We start from the raw sequence: 21867 nt of genomic DNA, 5'->3' as shown, positions 1-21867 counted from the left end.
AGTTGAATTCTGTGATGCATTAAAGAAACTGAAATATCTTTAAGTCCCTCCATTGTCACAGGTTCTTATACTAGGTCCTGCTTCACAACAGCCATGCTGATGGACAGGCTTTAGGACAGAGTGGACAGGGCCTGGGCTCTGAATTCAATAGAGTTTTAACGTCAGGTATGCTGCTTAACAACTGTGTGACGTTAAGCAAGTTCCTCTCAAAATATGGAAAATGGGTGGGTGGACTGAATTGTGTTTCCCCTAAATCCACATGTAGAAGGCCTTATTCCCAATGTGACTGTATTTGGAGACAGGGCCTTTAAAGAGGTAATAAAGGTTAAGGGAGGTCATAAGAGTGGGGCCCTAATCCGGTGTGACTGGTATCCTCATAAGAGGAGGAGAAGACACCAGGGGTGCATACACGCAGAGGAGGCCACCTGAGGATGCAGTGAGAGAGGCCTCAGGAGAAACCAAGCCTTCCAACACCTTGATCATGGACCTCTAGCCCCCAGAACTTTGAGAAAATAAATTTCTATTGTTTAAGCCACCAGTCTGTGGTATTTTGTATAGCAGCCTGAGCAAACTGATACAATGGCTAGGCTAACAGCACCTCACGGGAGTGTGGTTAGGATCACATGTAGCTGAGGCGGTGTTTGGCTCCTAGTAAGCACTCACTATGTGTAAGCTCTTATTTGTGGCTCAGAAAGAAGAGAGGGAAAATAAAAGAGCAAGAAAGAGAGTCAGTATGTATTTAAAGTCTGTACGCCAAGCACTTTGCATAAGTACCTAATTTAATTTGCATAACAGTCCTGTGCAAACCATCCCAGTCTTGCAAATGAGAAAAACCAGAAGCTGAAAAAGGTTCTGTAACTTGTCTGAAGTCACATAGAAAGTGGCAGAATCAGGAATCTGGCTTTAAAATCTGTCTTCTTTCCACTATGCCATGCCGCCTATTAGAGTAGCTTCCTAGATGCCAAAGGTTATTAACGGGAGAGATCCATTCTAGATGATTTCTGCAGCAGACACACAGCAAGGGGGTCGGCTCCTGCTGTGGGAATGTACCCCCGCCCACACACAGATGCTCATCCCCACGCGAAGCTGGGCCACACAGATGCCTGCAGTTAGAGCCAAGTATGTTTTCAAAGAGGACTTTTTAATCTGCTCAAGTACTTGACCAGGTATTCTCTTAATACTCCAAAGCTTTGTGCCAAAGGCATGAGGTCGATTTGGCCTAAGAGGTGATGAGGGCTTGTGTTAACCATCAGCAGGGCCAGTCCCCACAGTGGAAGAGTTGGAAGTTGGGGAGCAGTGTATGTAGACAGATGCCTGGGCCCCAATGAGGTAACCGCAGAATGTAACCCTGATTGGCCACGTGGATGGCTTCCCACTCATGAGACTGTTTTGTATTTTACTTTAACCAAAGGCAATGTCCGTCAAGTGAAATGATTATCTTTTGCATAGAGTTGCTACTACATTGTTTTTTCCAATAATAATTAGCTAATGGAATTCACTATGTTTTAAGACCACTCCCTATTAATGAAGAAAGCCTGTAGTTAGTAAAGGTGTTTTTCTTCCCTTTTACCAGGATGTGCCAGTTCCATTTAAAATTTTAAATTATTGCTTAAGACTATTTTTTAGAGCAGTTTTAGGTTTACAACAAAATCGAGAGAGAGGTACAGAGATTTCCCATGTACCCCTTGCCCTCACACATGTATAGCTTCCCCCATTATCAACATCCCCCACCCAGAATACCATATATATTTTTTAAAACAAGGGTGAAACCTACATTGACACATCACAATTACACAAAGTCCATTAGTTTACCTAAGGGTTCACTCTTGGTGTTGTACATTCTGTGGGTTTGGACAAATGTATAATTACATACGTCCATCATTGTAATATCACACAGAGTATTTTCACTGCCCTAAAAATCTTCTGTGCTCTGTCTATTCATCTCTCCCCCAAACTAGCCCTGGCAGTCACTTATTTTTTCTTTCCTACTTTTGCCTTCGTTATATTTAAATTTAAAAGAAGAGAGACTAGAAAGCAGCCCTTTTAATGCTAATTGAAAATAAATTTAAGGGGCTTCCCTGGTGACGCAGTGGTTAAGGCTCTGCACTCCCAATGCAGGGGACCTAGGTTCGATCTGTGGTCAGGGAACTAGATCCCACACACATGCCGTAACTAAGAGTTCACATGCTACAACTAAAGAGCCGGCGAGCCGCAACTAAGGAGCCCTCCTTCCACAACTAAGGAGCCCATATGCCACAACTAAGGCGCCTGCCAGCCACAGCTAAGAACCAACACAACCAAAAAAAATAAAAATTAAGGTTTATGGAAAGGCCATTTCTCAAGATTGGCTATGAGTCGCTCAAGTGGGGCTTCATTATATTATTCTCTCTGATTTTGTGAATATTTGAGATTTTCCATAATAAAAAGTTTTTTAAAAACACGATTGGCATTAAAAACATTATTTCTACCATGATTCTAACATAAATGCCATGGATTCAAATTTTGAAACAGCTTTTAAAATGGGGTTAAGATTGCTTATGTGTCTCCACTTGTGAAATCAAATGCTGATAAGGATGGATGATTGTTACCAAATATCTTAGGTATTTCTTAAATTTATCTTGGTAAGATAATCAGTAATCCATGGGCTTCTTGTGCAACAAGATGTGGCATCCTCTCATGCCCCTTGGCTTCCAGTGTCCAATACTCGTGACTCTCTGCTTGACCTCTTTCTCTGGTCCTTAGAGACAGTTCTGCCTGTACCAGCAAGGGGCGGACCTCCAGTGCTGGGGAGTCAGTGCTCCCCGGAGGGTCCCTCATCCACTGACTGAGGGGAGCTGATGGATAAATATTCTTGCTCTCTTTTCCTTGAGGCCGTTCAAGCTGCATAACGGTGGTTCTTGTTCTACATTTTTTTCCCAGAATGCCCCAATAGGTTAAGCTTTAGTTTCCCAAAGTGGGGACTTGTTGAAAAATGTATCTATTATTAGCTCCTTTGTCTTCCCTGTCTCACTTCCCTGCCAGAGTTCCCTTGGGAGCACCTCTCAAATACACTTCTTATACTCAAATCCTTGTCTCAGGATCAGCGTCTGTGAGAATTCAAAGTAAGCCATCAAGATACCAAGTTGAGAGACCCAGCCGGCAACTTGTGGAAGAAAAATTTCATAAAGGATTTTGAAAAGATACCCTGTGGATTAAGGCAGTGTTTGGGTTGTTTTTGTTTCTTTGTCTTTCTCTTTTTAAAATCATGCAGTCGATTGCACATGAGTCTACCCTGTGGAGCTGATTGTAAATAATTAGTTTGAGAGGATTGAGGCCCATGACCCCAGTATTTAGGTAAAAGTCTAAAGAATTCTTGGGATGAGAGGATTTTCTTTTTTTGAATTTTTCAGTTTTATTTTATTTTGTTTTTATACAACAGGTTCTTATTAGTCATCAATTTTATCCACATCACTGTATATATGTCAATCCCAATCTCCCAATTCTTCACACCACCACCACCACCACCCTGCCGCTTTCCCCGCTTGGTGTCCATACGTTTGTTCTCTACATCTGTGTCTCTATTTCTGCCCTGCAAACCAGTTCATCTGTACCATTTTTCTAGGTTCCACGTATATGCATTAATATATGATATTTGTTTTTCTCTTTCTGACTTACTTCACTCTGTATGACAGTCTCTAGATCCATCCATGCCTCAACAAATGACCCAATTTCATTCCTTTTTATGGCTCAGTAATATTCCATTGTATCTGTGTACCACAACTTCTTTATCCATTCATCTGTCGATGGGCATCTAGGTTGCTTCCATGTCCTGGCTATTGTAAATAGTGCAGCAATGAACATTCGGGTGCATGTGTCTTTTTGAATTATGGTTTTCTCTGGGTATATGCCCATTAGTGGGATTGCTGGGTCATATGGTAATTCTGTTTTCAGTTTTTTAAGGAACCTCCATACTTTCTCCATAGCGGCTGTATCAATTTACATTCCCGCCAACAGTGCAAGAGGGTTCCCTTTTCTCCACACCCTCTCCAGCATTTGTTGTTTGTAGATTTTCTGATGATGCTCATTCTAACTGGTGTGAGGTGATACCTCATTGTAGTTTTGATTTGCATTTCTCTAATAATTAGTGATGTTGAGCAGCTTTTCATGTGCTTCTTGGCCATCTGTATGTCTTCTTTGGAGAAATGTCTATTTAACTCTTCTGCCCATTTTTGGATTAGGTTGTTTGTTTTTTTAATATTGAGCTGCACGAGCTACTTATATATTTTGGAGATTAATCCTTTGTCCGTTGATTCATTTGCAAATATTTTCTCCCATTTTGAGGGTTGTCTTTTCGTCTTATTTATGGTTTCCTTTGCTGTGCAAAAGCTTTGAAGTTTCATTAGGTCCCATTTGTTTGTTTTTGTTTTTATTTCCATTACTCTATGAGGTGGATCAAAAAAGATCTTGCTGTGATTTATGTCAAAGAGTGTTCTTCCTACATTTTCCTCTAAGAGTTATATACTGTCCAGTCTTACATTTACGTCTTTAATCCATTTTGAGTTTACTTTTCTGTATGGTGTTAGGGAGTGTTCTAATTTCATTCTTTTACATGTAGCTGTCCAGTTTTCCCAGCACCACTTTTCTCCATTTATATCTTTGCCTCCTTTGTCATAGATTAGTTGACCATAGGTGCGTGGGTTTATCTCTGGGCTTTCTATCTTGTTCCATTGATCTGTGTTTCTGTTTTTGTGCCAGTACCATATTGTCTCGATTACTGTAGCCTTGTAGTATAGTCTGAAGTCAGAGAGTCTGATTACTCCAGCTTCGTTTTTTTCCCTCAAGACTGCTTTGGCTATTCGGGATCTTTCGTGTCTCCCTACAAATTTTAAGATTTTTTTGTTCTAGTTCCATAAAAAATGCCATTGGTAATTTGATAGGGATTGCATTGAATCTGTAGATTGCTTTGGGTAGTATAGTCATTTTCACAATATTGATTCTTCCAATCCAAGAACATGGTATATCTCTCCATCTGTTGGTATCACCTTTAATTTCTTTCATCAGTGTCTTATGGTTTTCTGCATACAAGTCTTTTGTCTCCCTAGGTAGGTTTATTCCTAGGTATTTTGTTCTTTTTGTTGCAGTGGTAAATGGGAGTGTTTCCATAATTTCTCTTTCAGATTTTTCATCATTAGTGTATAGGAATGCAAGAGATTTCTGTGCATTAATTTTGTATCCTGCAGCTTTACCAAATTCATTGATTAACTCTAGTAGTTTTCTGGTGGCATTTTTAGTATTCTCTATGTATAGTATCATGTCATCTGCAAACAGTGACAGTTTTACTTCTTCTTTTCCAATTTGTATTCCTTTTATTTCTTTTTCTTCTCTGATTGCTGTGGCTAGGACTTCCAAAACTATGTTGAATAATAGTGGTGAGAGTGGACATTCCTGTTCCTGATCTTAGAGGAGATGCTTTCAGTTTTTCATCACTGAGAATGATGTTTGCTCTGGGTTTGTCATGTATGGCCTTTATTATGTTGAGGTACGTTCCCTTTGTGCCCACTTTCTGGAGGGTTTTTATCATAAATGGGTGTTGAATTTTGTCAAAAGCTTTTTCTGCATCTATTGAGATGATCATATGGTTTTTATTCTTCAATTTGTTAATATGGTGTATCACCTTGATTGATTTGCATATATTGAAGAATCCTTGCATCCGTGGGATAAATCCCACTTGATCATGGTGTATGATCCTTTCAATGTGTTGTCGGATTCTGTTTGCTAGTATTTTGTTGAGGATTTTTGCATCTATATTCATCAGTGGTATTGGTCTGTAATTTTCTTTTTTTGTAGTATCTTTGTCTGGTTTTGGTATCAGGGTGATGGTGGCCTCATAGAATGAGTTTGGGAGTGTTCCTTCCTCTGCAATTATTTGGAAGAGTTTGAGAAGGTTGTGTGTTAGCTCTTCTCTAAATGTTTGGTAGAATTCACCTGCGAAGCCATCTGGTCCTGGACTTTTGTTTGTTGGAAGATTTTTTTTTTTTTTTTTTGGGGGGTACGCGGGCCTCTCACTGTTGTGGCCTCTCCCGTGGCAGAGCACAGGCTCCGGACGCGCAGGCTCAGCGGCCATGGCTCACGGGCCCAGCCACTCCGCGGCATGTGGGATCTTCCCGGACCAGGGCACGAACCCGTGACCCCTGCATCAGCAGGCGGACTCTCAACCACTGCGCCACTAGGGAAGCCCCTGATTTTTAATCACAGTTTCAATTTCATTACTTGTGATTGGTCTGTTCGTACTTTCTATTTCTTCCTGGTTCAGTCTTGTAAGGTTATACCTTTCTAAGAATTTGTCCATTTCTTCCAGTTTGTCCATTTTATTGCCATAGAGTTGCTTGTAGTAGTCTCTTAGGATGCTTTGTATTTCTGCGGTGTCTTTTGTAACTTCTCCTTTTTCATTTCTAATTTTATTGATTTGAGTCCTCTCCCTCTTTTTCTTGATGAGTCTGGCTAATGGTTTATCAATTTTTTTTATCTTTTCAAAAAACCAGCTTTTAGTTTTATTGATCTTTGCTATTGTTTTCTTTGTTTCTATTTCATTTATTTCTGCTCTGGTCTTTATGATTTCTTCTGCTAACTTTGGGTTTTGTTTGTTCTTCTTTCTCTTGCTCCTTTAGATGTAAGGTTAGATTGTTTATTTGAGATTTTTCTTGTTTGTAGACGTAGGCTTGTATAGCTATAAACTTCCCTCTTAGAACTGCTTTTGCTGCATCCCATAGGTTTTGGATTGTCGTGTTTTCATTGTCATTTGTCTCTAGGTATTTTTTGATTTCCTCTTTGATTTCTTCAGTGATCTCTTGGTTATTTACTATTGTATTGTTTAGCCTCCATGTGTTTGTGTTTTTTATGTTTTTTTCCCTGTAATTGATTTCTAATCTCATAGCGTTGTGGTCAGAAAAGATGCTTGATATGATTTCAGTTTTCTTAAATTTCCTGAGGCTTGATTTGTGACCCAAGATATGATCTATCCTGGAGAATGTTCATGAGCACTTGAGAAGAAAGTGTAATCTGCTGTTTTTGGATGGAATGTCCTATAAATATCAATTAAATCTATCTGGTCTATTGTGTCATTTAAAGCTTGTTTCCTTATTAATTTTCTGTTTGGATGATCTGTCCATTGGTGTAAGTGAGGTGTTAAAAGTCCCCCACTATTATTGTGTTACTGTCAATTTCCTCTTTTATAGCTGTTAGCAGTTGCCTTATGTATTGAGGTTCTCCTATGTTGGGTGCATATATATTTATAATTGTTATATCTTCTTGGATTGATCCCTTGATCATTATGTAGTGTCCTTCCTTGTCTCTTGTAACATTATTTTAAAGTCTATTTTATCTGATATGAGTATTGCTACTCCAGCTTTCTTTTGATTTCCATTTGCATGGAATATCTTTTTCCATGCCCTCACTTTCAGTCTGAATGTGTCCCTAGGTCTGAAGTGGGTCTTTTGTAGACAGCATATATATGGGTCTTGTTTCTGTATCCATTCAGCAATGTGTGTCTTTTGGTTGGAGCATTTAATCCATTCACGTTTAAGGTGATTATCAATATGTATGTTCCTATGACCATTTTCTTAATTGTTTTGGCTTTATTTTGTAGGTCCTTTCCTTCTCTTGTGTTTCCCACTAGAGAAGTTCCTTTAGCATTTGTTTTAGAGCTGGTTTGGTGGTGCTGAATTCTCTTAGCTTTTGCTTGTCTGTAAAGCTTTTGATTTCTCCATTAAATCTGAATGAGATCATTGCCTGGTAGAGTAATCTTGGTTGTAGGTTCTTCCCTTTCATCACTTTAAGTATATACTGCCACTCCCTTCTGGCTTGTAGAGTTTCTGCTGAGAAATCAGCTGTTAACCTTATGGGAGTTCCCTTGTATGTTATTTGTTGGAAAACCCTTGCTGCTTTCAATAATTTTTCTTTGTCTTTAATTTTTGCCAATTTGATTACTGTGTGTCTCGGCGTGTTTCTCATTGGGTTTATCCTGTATGGGACTCGCTGTGCTTCATGGACTTGGGTGGCTATTTCCTTTCCCATGTTAGGGAAGTTTTCAACTATAATCTCTTCAAATAATTTCCTCGGGTCCTTTCTCTCTTCTCCTTCTTGGACCCCTACAATGCTAATGTTGTTGTGTTTAATGTTGTCCCAGAGGTCTCTTAGGCTGTCTTCATTTGTTTTCATTCTTTTTTCTTTATTCTGTTCCATAGCAGTGAATTCCACCATTCTGTCTTCCAGGTCACTTATCCGTTCTTCTGCCTCAGGTATTCTGCTATTGATTCCTTCTAGTGTATTTTTCATTTCAGTTATTGTATTGTTCATCTCTGTTTGTTTGTTTAATTCTTCTCGGTCTTTGTTAAACATTTCTTACATCTTCTTGATCTTTACCTTCATTCTTTTTCTGAGGTCCTGGATCATGTTCACTATCATTATTCTGAATTCTTTTTCTGGAAGGTTGCCTATCTCCACTTCATTTAGTTGTTTTTCTGGGGTTTTATCTTGTTCCTTCATCTGGTACATAGCCCTCTGCCTTTTCATCTTGTCTATCTTTCTGTGAATGTGGTTTTTGTTCCACAGGCTGCAGGATTGTAATACTTCTTGCTTCTGCTGTGTGCCCTCTGGTGGATGAGGCTGTCTAAGCGGCTTGTGCAAGTTTCCTGATGGGAGGGACTGGTGGTGGGTAGAGCTGACTGTTGCTCTGGTGGGTAGAGCTCAGTAAAACTTTAATCTGCTTGACTGCTGATGGGTGGGGCTGGGTTCCCTTCCTGCTGGTTGTTTGGCCTGAGGCAACCCAACACTGGAGCCTACCCGGGCTCTTTGGTGGGGCTAATGGCAGACTTTGGGAGGGCTCAGGCCAAGGAGTACTTCCCAGAACTTCTGCTGCCAGTCTCCTCATCCTCACGGTGAGACAGAGCCACCCCCCGCCTCTGCAGGAGACCCTCCAACGCTAGCAGGTAGGTCTGGTTCGGCCTCCTCTGGGGTCACTGCTCCTTCCCCTGGGTCCCAGTGTGCACACTACTTTGTGTGTGCCCTCCAAGAGTGGAGTCTCTGTTTCCCCCAGTCCTGTCGAAGTCCTGCCATCAAATCCTGCTAGCCTTCAAAGTCTGATTCTCTAGGAATTCCTCCTCCTGTTGCTGGACCCCCAGGTTGGGGAGCCTGATGTGGGGCTCAGAACCTTCACTCCAGTGGGTGGACTTCTGTGGTATAAGTGTTCTCCCGTTTGTGAGTCACCCACCCAGCAGTTATGGGATTTGATTTTATTGTGATTGCTCCCCTCCTACCATCTCATTGTGGCTTCTCCTTTGTCTTTGGATGTGGAGTATCTTTTTTGGTGAGTTCCAATGTCTTCCTGTCGATGACTGTTCAGCAGTTAGTTGTGATTCTGGTGTTCTCACAAGAGGTAGTGAGAGCACGTCCTTCTACTTCGCCATCTTGAAGCAATCCCCAAGAGGATTTTTTAATAGGATTTTTTTAAACTTTAAATAATTGATCAAATGGGTCAAATTCCATCAGTGAATGGAATTACACAATCCCAGCTAGAATTTTGCCAACTGAATAAATGTTCAAGGTGAGAATTGAGGGACAGATTGAGTTGGAAATTGTTAGTAATCCTGTTGTTAGAGAAGAATTAAAGAGGCTAAGTTCTGTGTGATGAGATTCCATATATAAATTTAAAACATTTTTCAGTCTATATTTTCCATTGAGTAGAATATTTTTCGTCAGTATCATTTGTAAATTTGCAAGCATCATCAGAAATGCCAAACTCAGTTTATAAGCCTTTTTTAAAGTTAATTTATTTTTTTATTGAAGTCACTTTTGTTTATAACATTATGTAAGTTTCATGTGTACGACATTATATTTCTACTTCTGTATACCCTGTAGTATGCTTACCACCAAAAGTTTAGTTTCCATCCATCACCATACGGTTGATTCCCCTTTACTCATCTTGCCCTCCCCTCTGCCCCCACTCTCCTTCTCCCCTACCCCTCTGGTGACCACCACTCTGTTCTCTGTATCTATGTGTTTGCCTTTGTTTGGTTTGGTTTGTTCATTTATTTTGGTTTTTGTTTGTTTGTTTTTTATATTCTAAATAGAAGTGAAATCACATGGTATTTGTCTTTCTTCGTCTGACTTATGTCACTCAGCATAATATACTCAGGGTCCACCCATGTTGTCACAGATGTAAACCTTTTTATTTTTGACTGCCATCTAATTTTGTTAATATGAATGAAAACCTTGTATTACACTTACCCCAATTTTTAATTCCTTTAAGATATCTTGGATGTTGGGTGAGGTGAAGGGAGGAGCCCAGGTTTCTCATTTAACTACCTGGGTTGATTGTGGTGTCATTAAGCAGGATAGGGAATAAGTGATAAAGGCTTGGGTTGGGGTTGGAAGGGATAAAGACATGTAATTTAAGGCATCTGTGGGCTGTGGAGGGGATGATGTCTTTTAGGTGTTGAATACAAGGTTCTACGCAGGGCTTACAAGAGCTAAACTATCTGTTCCCTGCTTTGTTCTGCCACCTCCCCATCACAGACTATGCTTCAGCTGCTTCTGACTGCTCGCTCTTGACTCTGTTTGCACTGGCTGTTCCCTCTGACTGGAACACCTTTTTGTAGTACTCCCCCTCCATCACTCAGGCAACTCCTGTTTGAACACCTTCTATGACAGGCACTCACTACCATCAAATAGCACCACAGTAGCGGTTCACAGAGGGAGTTCTCAAGCCAGCCTGTCTGGATGTAATTTACCCTCAGCTCCACCCTTCCCTGCTGTGACCCTGGCAGTAACTCTCAGTTTCCTGAGGTAATGGGGATGATATTAGAACCTATCATAAGACTACTAAGAAGAATAAATGAATTATTCATTTAGAGAACTTAAAACAGAGCATGGCACATAAAGTGTTCTTTACACCTTTGCTAATACTATTAGTTGCTATCTTATAAGACAGCCCATATCATCTTCCATTAAAAAAAAAATTTTTTTTTTAAAGATTTGTAGTAACAGTCTTAGCCAAAGGTGCCAACTTAAAACAATGACTGTTCTGGTCTTTTCTAAATTTTATCACAAGCAACTGTTTTAAGTAATTGTTATCAGCTTCCCCCCCCCCCCTTTTTAACCTTTAAGTTACTTTTTTGTAGATTGCCATAATCTGTATACTGCCTATCTTTTATACTGTCATTGTTTTCTTAAGCATTTCCTGTTATTTGAATATATGGATTATTTCCAATTTTTTATTTTTCTGGTTGGATCTGTTTGATGAGCTTTGTCTTATGAGTTAATTGCTTAAGATTTTTTTGAAAAGTGAAATTTGAGTCGTTTTATTTTTATACATTTTATTATAAATTTCTCTAAATGTTCTCTGAAATGTCTCTATAATATATTATAATCATATGTATCTATTAGCCATTATAAGTGCTTATATAAGAAATTTATGAATATATCCATGTATCCTTTAAATTTATGAATATAAATTATAATATACCAAAATTTAAATAAGCTGAAAACAATACTTCTGTAGCTGAGAGCAAGGGAGCATGAAGTTTAACTTTTTCTAACACATAAAGTACTGTAATTTAAAAAATTAACTTGGAAATAACAAAATAACTATAGACCTATTTAAACCGAAATTAAAACAATCATTTTGATGTAGTACGTATAGTTTAGTTCTTGAGAAAAATAACCCATTAGGGATGAAGTTGTTAAGTAAACATGATTGATGATTTCTTTTTAATGCAATCCTATTCCCTTTTCATATTTAGCATATTTAAAGACTATTTCATAGCACAATTGTAACTATTATAAATGTCAGTGTAACAAATTTAAGAATTCATAATGGTTCAAATGCTTTTTAAATTTTTATCGTTTTTTTAGTTTTATTGTGATATAGTTGACAAATGCTTTTTTTTTTTTTTTTAAACCTTTGAATTAGATCATAGAAAATTCTGTACTATCCACTGCACTGGTTACTTGAGAAACTGGCCTCCAAATATTGTTGGAATGGAAGAAGAAATGGACAATAAGAAAGACAGTAGTAATTTTACCTGCCTTGTTGCCATTGGAAGATTACATCCATATATTGTCCCACAGAACAGTGGAGAGATTAAAGTGAAACCAACTGAATTTATTACCCGTTTTGCAGTGAATGGGCAATTTGTCTATGTTGATCAAAGGTAAACATTTATGTGCCATAATGATTAGAGTTCAATGGGATGTTTAAGGCTATTAAAGATGTGGCTTAGGGGCTTCCCTGGTGGCACAATGTTGAGAGTCCGCCTGCCGATGCAGGGGACACGGGTTCATGCCCTGGTCCGGGAAGATCCCACATGCCGCGGAGCAGCTGGGCCCATGAGCCATGGCCGCTGAGCCTGCGCGTCCGGAGCCTGTGCTCCGCAACGGAAGAGGCCACAACAGTGAGAGGCCCGCATACCGCAAAAAAAAAAAAAAAAAAAAAAAAAAAAAATGTGGCTTAGTAGCACGGCTGGATTTTTTTTTAAGGCTTTAGAACAGGAAATAAAGTTTAAATGAAATAAGGATGTGGATATATCAGTAAATTTGTTCAAGCCAAATTGTAAACTTGAAATATTTCTTAGCCAATGGTGCAGAAACTGGGCATGGTCTATGGCCACAATTTTATTGGTGGTGAATGGTAGGAATAGCATACCCTGGATTGGGTAGGCGGCCTCTGGAGTAGCCTGGTGCCTGGGTGTCCATTCTGCTTTGCAGCTCTAATCTGAGGCTAGGGCAGCCAAAGGAGCCCAGCAAAGCAAATTGGTAACTCATCCCCCCGGTCTACTTCTCTACTATCCTGACCATGTGTGGACCAACAGTATTCTGGAAGGGGATACATTCACCAATTCTGAATTTTATTTTTAATTTTAAAACCAGGGCAACAGCAATTTTAGGATATCTGCCTCAGGAACTTTTGGGAACTTCTTGTTATGAATATTTTCATCAAGATGACCATAGTAATTTGACTGACAAGCACAAAGCAGGTATGCATTGAGTGGGATCGTCTTTTGGTACTTTTTAATTACAACTTCAACTCTTAATTTTTCATTCCTGTGAAATCTGAACCTTGAATTAATCCTTAAGGGATTGATTTATATAGTGGTAGACTGTTATGCTGATTATTTTCTTTTCTTGTTAAGTTCTGCAGAGTAAAGAGAAAATATTTACAGATTCATACAAATTCAGAGCAAAAGATGGCTCTTTCGTAACTTTAAAAAGCCAGTGGTTTAGTTTCACAAATCCTTGGACCAAAGAACTGGAATATATTGTGTCTGTCAACACTTTAGTTTTGTAAGTAATTTTTTATATTGTTAAGACCTTTATATTGATTTCAAATGAGTATCTTTGCTTCCCTCTTTTCATCTTGCTAAATCATTAAACCTGTTTAATCCTCTGGCTTTATAACTTGAGTATAATGCCATTTGCAGCAACATAGATGGACCTAGAGATTATCCTACTAAGTGGAGTAAATCAGACAGAGAAAGGCAAATATCATATGATATCGCTTATATGTAGAATCTAGAGAGTGATACAAGTGAACTTATTTACACAACAGAAATAGTCTCACATAGAAAACAAACTTATGGTTGCCAAAGAGGAAGGGGGGTATAAATCGAGAATTGGGGATTAACAGATGCACAGTATTATATGTAAAATAGATAAGCAACAAGGACCTACTATATAGCACAGAGAACTATATTCAATATCTTATAATAACCTATAGTGGAAAAGAAACTGAAAAAGAATATGTGTGTATACATATATGTATATGTATATTAATCACTTTGCTGTACCCCTGAATCATTGTAAATCAACTATACTTCAATTTAAAAAAAAACCCTGTGTGATCCTCTGGCTTTGGAATTTGAGTATATATTTTGAGTAATTCATTCACTGTTCATTGGCATTAGTTCTCAGAGTTAAGCTAAAAGTTTGCCCTTTCATAAAAAATTCCTTTTGGCTTAGTATAAAATGTGACAGTAAATGCATTTATTCAGGCAATTGTTTCGTACCCTTCATGGCCTTGCTTTGTCCTTCCAAAAAACTATGTGGATGTGGCTTTAAACTGTTTAAAATGGTAAGAAACTGTTTTGTCCTCCACATCATTTTTGCACGTCCATCTTCTGAGCCTGGGGAGCACATATGCTTGTGCAGGAGTACTTGGCTGAGGGATAAGCACAGATCCAGCCTGTTCACTGCCTTTCAAGCCCTGGTCTATGGCTGTGTCAGCCTGAAGGGAGAGGCAGCTTTTCCTGATTTGCTCAATATGCTAGAATGGCCTTGTTCTTAAGTATTATTTTTCTATGTTTCTCTTTAAAATTGCTATAAGGTTTTATCAAACCAATTCTATTTCCTTATGTACAATATTTAAAAAAAGAGCCCCCCAGTTCTTAGTGCCTCCAGCAGGTACTAATTACCCATCCCAATAATTCTATTATTCATCCCAATAATTCTTGTCTCCTTATCATTAGAATATGAGCTGAGAGTTTGTATCTTTGGAAGCATGTACATTACAGGGTAATATGACATCTGGCAAAAGCCCTGGTACTTAGCACATCAATACCTCTGTCTCTGGTGGTGACATTAACAATATGTATATAAAACACAAATAGGTCAAAAACTGATAATTCAAATACACAGAGCTTAATGTAGTTGCTTTAACATTTTCCTTCACCTTAAAAAAAAAAATCACCTATGGTGTTTCTTAATTCTAGGGGACATAGTGATACTGGAGAAACATCATTACTTCCTTGCAGCTCTCAATCATCAGAAGGTAAGTTAGTTTTAGGTGATGGAGGCTTATTACTAAGACTGTTATTATTAAGTTACCATCATTTTCTGTCTTGGAGAGGGAAAAATTTCAAGGTGAAATCAAAAAGATTTCAGGGGCTTCCCTGGTGGCGCAGTGGTTAAGAGTCTGCCTGCCAATGCAGGGGACGCGGGTTCGCGCCCTGGTCTGGGAAGATCCCACATGCTGCGGAGCAACTGGGCCCATGAGCCACAGCTACTGAGCCTGTGCGTCTGGAGCCTGTGCTCCACAGCAAGAGAGGCCGCGACAGTGAGAGGTCCATGCACCGCGATGAAGAGTGGCCCCCGCTTGCCACAACTAGAGAAAGCCCTTGCACAGAAATGAAGACCCAACGCAGCCAAAAATAAATAAATAAAATGCTGGCTTAACTCCTAGAGAGTTTCATTAAAAAAAAAGATTTCAGTGGGTTGAGTTATCCTCCTCAGAATTCCCACAGTACTTTGGTCACACTTCTGTTATAATCTTACATTGTACTGCAATTATTCGTTCACTCAACTGGCTCACTGCTAGACTGTGAGTTCTTCAAGGATAGGAATGGTGTTTTACTCATTATCATCCCCAGCAGCTGGCATAGTTCCTTATACATTAAGGCACTCAAATATCTGTTGGTCAAATTAATGAAAAGCACTAAGGGGGAGTTATCTTAGTTCTTTACCATAGGAATATTTTAATATATTATTTGTATAAAGAAAAATTAAAATATTAGGAAATATTTAAAATAAAGTAGTATTCAGCCATAAAAAAGAATGAAATATTGCAATTTGCAGCAACATGGATAGACAAAGAGATTATTATACTAAGTGAAGTAAGTCACTTCAGAGAAAGGCAAATATTGTGTGGTATCACTTACATGTGGAATCTGAAAAAGTAATACAAATGAACTTATTTACAAAACAGAAACAGACTCACAGACATAGAAAACAAACTTATGGTTACCAAAGGGGAAACGGGGGAGAGAGGGATAAATTAGGAATATGGGATTAACAGATATACACTACTATATATAAAATAAACAACAGGGATTTCCCATATAGCACAGGGAACTATATTCAATATCTTGTAGTAACCTATAAAGGAAGAGAATCTGGAAAAGAATATATATACATACATATATATAACTGAATCATTTTGTTATACACATGAAACTAACAATATTATAAATCAACTGTACTTCAATAAAAGAAAAAAAGTGGTATTGCTCTGGCTTTAGTGTGGAGGTTAAAGTGGGAAGGAACTGTATGTACTCAAAGGTTACAGGTCATGATTGAACCCTCAATGACTTTCCACATATTTGATTCACATCACTCTTCATAAGCATCTTAAACCATCATGAGTTACGTTTGTAATATAAGCATGAATATTTGTAACATTTTAGGATGCAGCTGGTTTATTACTTTTAAAGAGGGAAATAGGAAATATATTTGAATTGAAAGAAAGATATTGACCAAAGTTATGTATTTTTTTAAAGCCCTCTGTTGAATCTTTCCTTCTGTTATTATTTAGGATCCTCAAGACAGTCTTGCATTAGTGTGCCTGGAATGTATACGGGAACGGTACTTGGTGCTGGTAGTATCGGAACAGATATTGCAAGTGAACTTCTGGACTTACAAAGGTAATGTTTTATTGCTGCAAATACTTTCACAAAATTATCATCATTTTTACAAAACCAATATTAAAAAATCAATAGGTTTCCTATATGCAAACAATAACTAGTTCAATAATATAATGGAAGAGAAGATCACCTTTACAGTAGCAACATAGTTTGGAAAGTCCTTTCTAAACATCACACAAAATCCCGAATTTATTGAGAAAAAAATGGATAAATTTAATTATATAAAAACTCAAAAAACATAACTATAACCATTATAATTAGCAAGGTTAAAAGACAAATTATACACAGACATATACACAGACAATTTCACATAATTGAGCATTTAGTAATATATTATATGACACTGTCAGTTTTACATATTAAGTCTTGAAGAGATTTATGATCAAAGCGTATGATTATGTTTTTGTCTTTATGTGTTCCATTGATTTAGGACCTGGGGATGACCTATTACAGTAAAAATATGATGCATTTTCTACTTTAAAAAAAAAGGTTGCAGGATGTTAGGAAATCTTTCTTTATTCTTAGTTCTGCTTTTCAGTATCCTGATAAGGAACTGAATGCCTGTCTTGAACCATGTTGTTATTCCATTACTTTGCCACGTGCTGTATTAAGACAGGTAACGTGATTTACTTAAGAGCTTTCACCTCAGAGTTTGTTTCTATTTATATAGTGTTTTCAGCACTCCATAGTCAAAAATAAGTCTGGCACTGAACGAGTCAGTCTGATTATGAAAACTGTTGTGATATTCAGTCTTATGTTCCTCCCTGTATTTTTATCAGTAGATTATGTATTCAGAGGAGAAAATTTTCTAAAATATATATAAATAGACACATAAAATGTTTTATGTGTCACTTTTTGAAGGTTACAGTCTTCTTCATCCCTTGATGATTCAAGTCCAACAGATTTATTGAAAGATACTCACACTATAAACTGCAGGAATGTAAGTACCATTGTAAGTGATAATATTTGTGAAATAAATGAACAATAACATTGCTCCTTGTTGATTATTTCTTTTGAGAAAAGAGGCCATCCTGTAAAGAATGAACCCTTTCTACTTAGCTCAGAGTTTTTAAGAGGCAATGTAGAATAGTGGTTAAGAGTGAAGTCGCTTGGGACGATACTATCTGGGTCCAAGTTGTGATTCAGGGTAACCTCCTGCATGTTATTTAAACTCTGCACCTCAACTTCCTCATTTGTAAAAAAGGGATTAATAATAGCACCAGTCTCTTGGAGTGGTGTGTGAATTAAATGATTTAATACACAAAGAAACAAAAACTTCACAGTGCCTGGGACACAATGTGTGCTCAATAAATGGTAGCTATTATGGTTATTTTAATAGATTCGATTCCGTGGATTAAATATACTCCTTAGGGTCTGGAAAGATGTTTAAATAATATAAGCTACAAATTAAGTACTACCTACTATTTAATTCAATTGAACAAATACTAGCTATTTGAAATGCATTGTTGCATACACAAAAATGACTGAACACAGTGCTGAAAATGTGGAAGACCCATATACAGTTCTGATGTACCCCAGACAACAGAAAGCTCTAAAGTACGTATATAAACTAAGTGGTATAAGAGTGTAGGAGAAAAGAGAAATTAAATCTGACCAGGGACAAAAGGGAACTTGAAAATATCTTTTTATATTAATATAGGCTTTTGATCTAGTATTTGCCAGTTTTACTCATACATTTAGCAAATGTTTATTGGGTACCCATTTTGTGCCAGACAGTATGCCAGAAACAGGGATTTAAGTCCTTGTAACACACAAGAATCTCCAAGTAGTGTACGTTATATAGGCATTCTATGGCAAAGTTCATCAACTGAATAAGACGACATAGGTAAAAGATTTCTTCTTACGATGAGCTACACGAACATTAGATTGTTTGTCCTGTGACTATTTAACAGTATGATAACATTTTGGTAAAAGTCTCTGGTTTACTCCATTCCCTACTCCAAAGCAGTATTTCCCATTGTAGTTTCATATGAGATACTGTTTTATCATCATTTTAAAGAAAACTGAAATAGCTTTTCATTTTTAATTGAAAACTTTTCCTTATGTATGTAATTCAGTTATGGTTATGAATAATGCGGGGGCTTTGAAGTCAGGTAGACTTGGGTTAGAATCATGGCTCCAACACTTTGGGCAAGATATTAGACTCCTTAGGCCTCAGATGCCTGACCTCACGATATGTGTAACATGAAACGAGATGATGCTTGTGGAGTACTTAGCACAGAATACGAAGTGTGAGCTGCCATGTTGTTGATGGCAGTGGTGGCATTGCCAGAGTGCCCACATCTGAAAACTGCTAAGAGGTCTTTATTTCATTCAAATAGGAAACTTTCTATTTGTTATTCTTTCTTTACAGATGTCAAATAAGGAGCTGACTACACCAAGTCCTTCTGAAATAGGGGAGCTACAGGCTACAAAGCAAAACCAAAGCGCTGTTGCTCCCCACAGGCACGAACCACTCCTTGGTAAGTTTTCTTTGGCAACTGCCTGCCATTTTGGTTTGCCAAAAACTCTTTCTTAATCACTATATTTTCAGGCTTAGGAAATTTCTAGAGATGCAAACAACTTTAAGATTTTTCCCAAAACTACAGTGAGGTATCACCTCACACCGGTCAGAATGGTCATCATCAAAAAGTCTACAAATAATAAATGCAGGAGAGGGTGGGGAGAAAAGGGAACCCTCCTACACTGTTGGTGGGAATGTAAATTGGTGCAGCCACTATGGCAAACAGTACGGAGGTTCCTTAAAAAACTAAAAATAGAGCTACCATATGATCCGGCATTCCCACTCCTGGACATATATTTGGAGAAAACTAATTCAGAAAGATACTTGCACCCCAATGTGCATAGCAGCACTGTTTACAATAGCCAAGACGTGGAAGCAACCTAAATGTCCACTGACAGATGAATGGATAAAGAAGATGTGGTTTATATACACAGTGGAATATTACTCACCCATAAAAAATAATGAAATAATGCCGTCTGCAGCAACATGGATGGACCTAGAGATTATCATACTGAGTAAAGTAAGTCAGACAGAGAAAGACAAATATCATATGATAGCACTTATATGTGGAATCTAAAAAAATGAACTTATTTACAAAACAGAGATAGACTCACAGACATGGAAAACAAACGTATGGTTACCAAAGGGGAAAAGGCGAGGAGGGATAAATTAGGAGTTTGGGATTAGCAGATACAAACTACTATATATATAATAGATAAACAGCAAGGTTCTACTGTATAGCACAGGGAACTATATTCAATATATTGTAATAAACTATAATGGAAAAGAATCTGAAAAAGAATACATATATATTTTATATAAAATGATTCAGTTTTATACATATAAAACATATATGTATAAAACTAAATCACTTTGCTGTATACCAGAAACTAACACATTATAATATATTTTTTATACTTCAATAAAAATAACTAAGAGTTTTTCATTCAAAGTCATAAATACAGTAATCATGCTGTTAATTTTTAAGTGTATGCTACTTAATGGACCTGTCATTGAAAATTTGATTATCCACTGAATCAGTTATGGGTATTATTAAAACACACAATTTCAATAAAACTAAAGCTCGTGTATTTAGGGGAAAATGTCCATTCTTAAGAAAAAGAATTTTTAAAGATACCAATCATAAAATGTTTAAGATGTAATTATTCATTTTAACTATGTTTATGCAAAGTCCAAATGAAGAATATTGAAATGACACAATTTTATACCCCCCATAACTGACTCTGATCTCCTGAAAATATATGTTAAAGAGAATCAAAGGACTTGAAGGAACCTGGACGTCAGCTTCACAGAGAGCCACATATTAATCATCGCAATTCTATTGTGCTTTGAAAGATACCTAGAAAACTTCGATTAATCTGTAGCTGTGTTTTAACCCTGAATTTCTAGAACCTCTTCCTTATCTCTGATTTAAATCTCATTTCCATGGTTCCTCCTTATTTCCTTTTTCAATCAAAAATCTGGGGACCGCCCCCACTTTTATAAGAGTCTTTCAAATTTGGAAGAAGATGCTTTTGTCTCAGCCTTCTCATTTTGGGGTTAAACAAGCAGAGTATTTTCACAGGCAGATTAAAGTTAAATTTCTCCTTCAAGGCTCTATATACACACATGAATAAACCCCAACCCCTAGCTTCCAACTGTCTGGGAGTCTGTACCTCTTATTTTTTACTTTCTATTAGAAAGCTCGTAGACTAGCTCACTTACATGCATCAAATGAGTGAAGCTCAATTTATCTGACAGCAGATTGTTATAAAAATAGGCGACCCATTTAAAAATGTATCAGGCTTCTGCAATTTAAGACGTATACTTTGCCTTCAGTAATACATTGTATGGTATCCTAGCCTTGCTTTGCCATTTTTGATGATAACTCATTTTTTAACCTCCAAGTGTACTTACATAAGCCTGTATTTTAATTCAATAGGAGAAGGTGCCCAGCTGGATTTTGATGCCCTCTGTGACAATGACGACACAGCCGTGGCTGCCTTCATGAATTACTTAGAAGCAGGGGGGGGGCTGGGAGACCCTGGGGACTTCAGTGACATCCACTGGGCACTCTAGCATTTGATTTTTAACTCAACATGAGAAATATTTTGAAGCATTTCGCTTACAAAAAACTATATATTCTTCTGTACTGTACTGATAACTGTTTTTATCTTTTATTCCTATTAATGGTTGACCAGTTTTTATAGATTTGCTCCTGACTTTCACAGGGGTACAGGGAAATGTGATGTTTCCCTTCAAATTGTCAAAATTTTCTATAGACCACTTTACTCACTGACATAGCTTAAAACCCACTAGTTGCTATATTTTTGCTAAAGTCTTTCTAACCAAGAATACCACATGTATCTTGTTTGGGTTTTGTTTTTATTTTTTGATGCACTTGTTTTGAGTTTGGGGAATTTAATGTGTTGACATCTTCCTTGTGTCTGAGATTCATTTATAATTGATTTATAATAGAAGATTTGTGTAATTTGGAACATTTCCATTCCTTGTGTATTTCCTTAATTGAGGATAGGGCTTATCCATTTTAAGAAAACGATGAGTACTTGAACATTTAAAGGGACAGTGCAGGGCTTCCCCGATGGCGCAGTGGTTGAGAGTCCGCCTGCCGATGCAGGGGACACGGGTTCGTGCCCCGGTCCGGGAGGATCCCACATGCCGCGGAGCAGCTGGGCCCGTGAGCCATGGCCACTGAGCCTGCGTGTCCGGAGCCTGTGCTCCGCAATGGGAGAGGCCACAACAGTGAGAGGCCCGCGTATCGCAAAAAAAAAAATAAAGGGACAGTGCAATTTGTAGTGGTACTCACAGTGAATACTGTATTCAGTCTTTGTAGACTTGGGCAAGCACAGAGCCACGATAGTTACGCTCAGTTGA

At 37.8% G+C, this 21867-nt stretch overlaps 1 protein-coding gene across 3 annotated transcripts in view; it reads left to right on the top strand.

Annotated features, from left to right (window-relative positions):
- BMAL2 (basic helix-loop-helix ARNT like 2) overlaps positions 1 to 21470 on the top strand; it is an 86631-nt gene extending 65161 nt beyond the window's left edge. For 2 of the 3 annotated variants that reach the window (XM_027129380.1, XM_027129379.1), the window contains 8 exons: positions 11948 to 12188; positions 12904 to 13010; positions 13167 to 13317; positions 14742 to 14800; positions 16340 to 16448; positions 17310 to 17388; positions 18823 to 18931; positions 20915 to 21470. In XM_027129380.1, coding sequence (XP_026985181.1) covers positions 11948 to 12188; positions 12904 to 13010; positions 13167 to 13317; positions 14742 to 14800; positions 16340 to 16448; positions 17310 to 17388; positions 18823 to 18931; positions 20915 to 21051 — 992 coding nt within the window. In that variant the 3' untranslated portion in view covers positions 21052 to 21470. The remainder of the gene's footprint in view (positions 1 to 11947; positions 12189 to 12903; positions 13011 to 13166; positions 13318 to 14741; positions 14801 to 16339; positions 16449 to 17309; positions 17389 to 18822; positions 18932 to 20914) is intronic. The other variant, XR_003437766.1, reaches the window with a different exon arrangement.
- Positions 21471 to 21867: the final 397 nt, after the last annotated feature.

Source organism: Aethalodelphis obliquidens, unplaced genomic scaffold, assembly GCF_003676395.1.
Source record: "Aethalodelphis obliquidens isolate GAN/ISIS:26980383/991018 unplaced genomic scaffold, ASM367639v1 scaffold36, whole genome shotgun sequence".
Classification (NCBI taxonomy): domain Eukaryota; kingdom Metazoa; phylum Chordata; class Mammalia; order Artiodactyla; family Delphinidae; genus Aethalodelphis; species Aethalodelphis obliquidens.
This window is presented reverse-complemented; position numbering and strand designations above follow the sequence as displayed.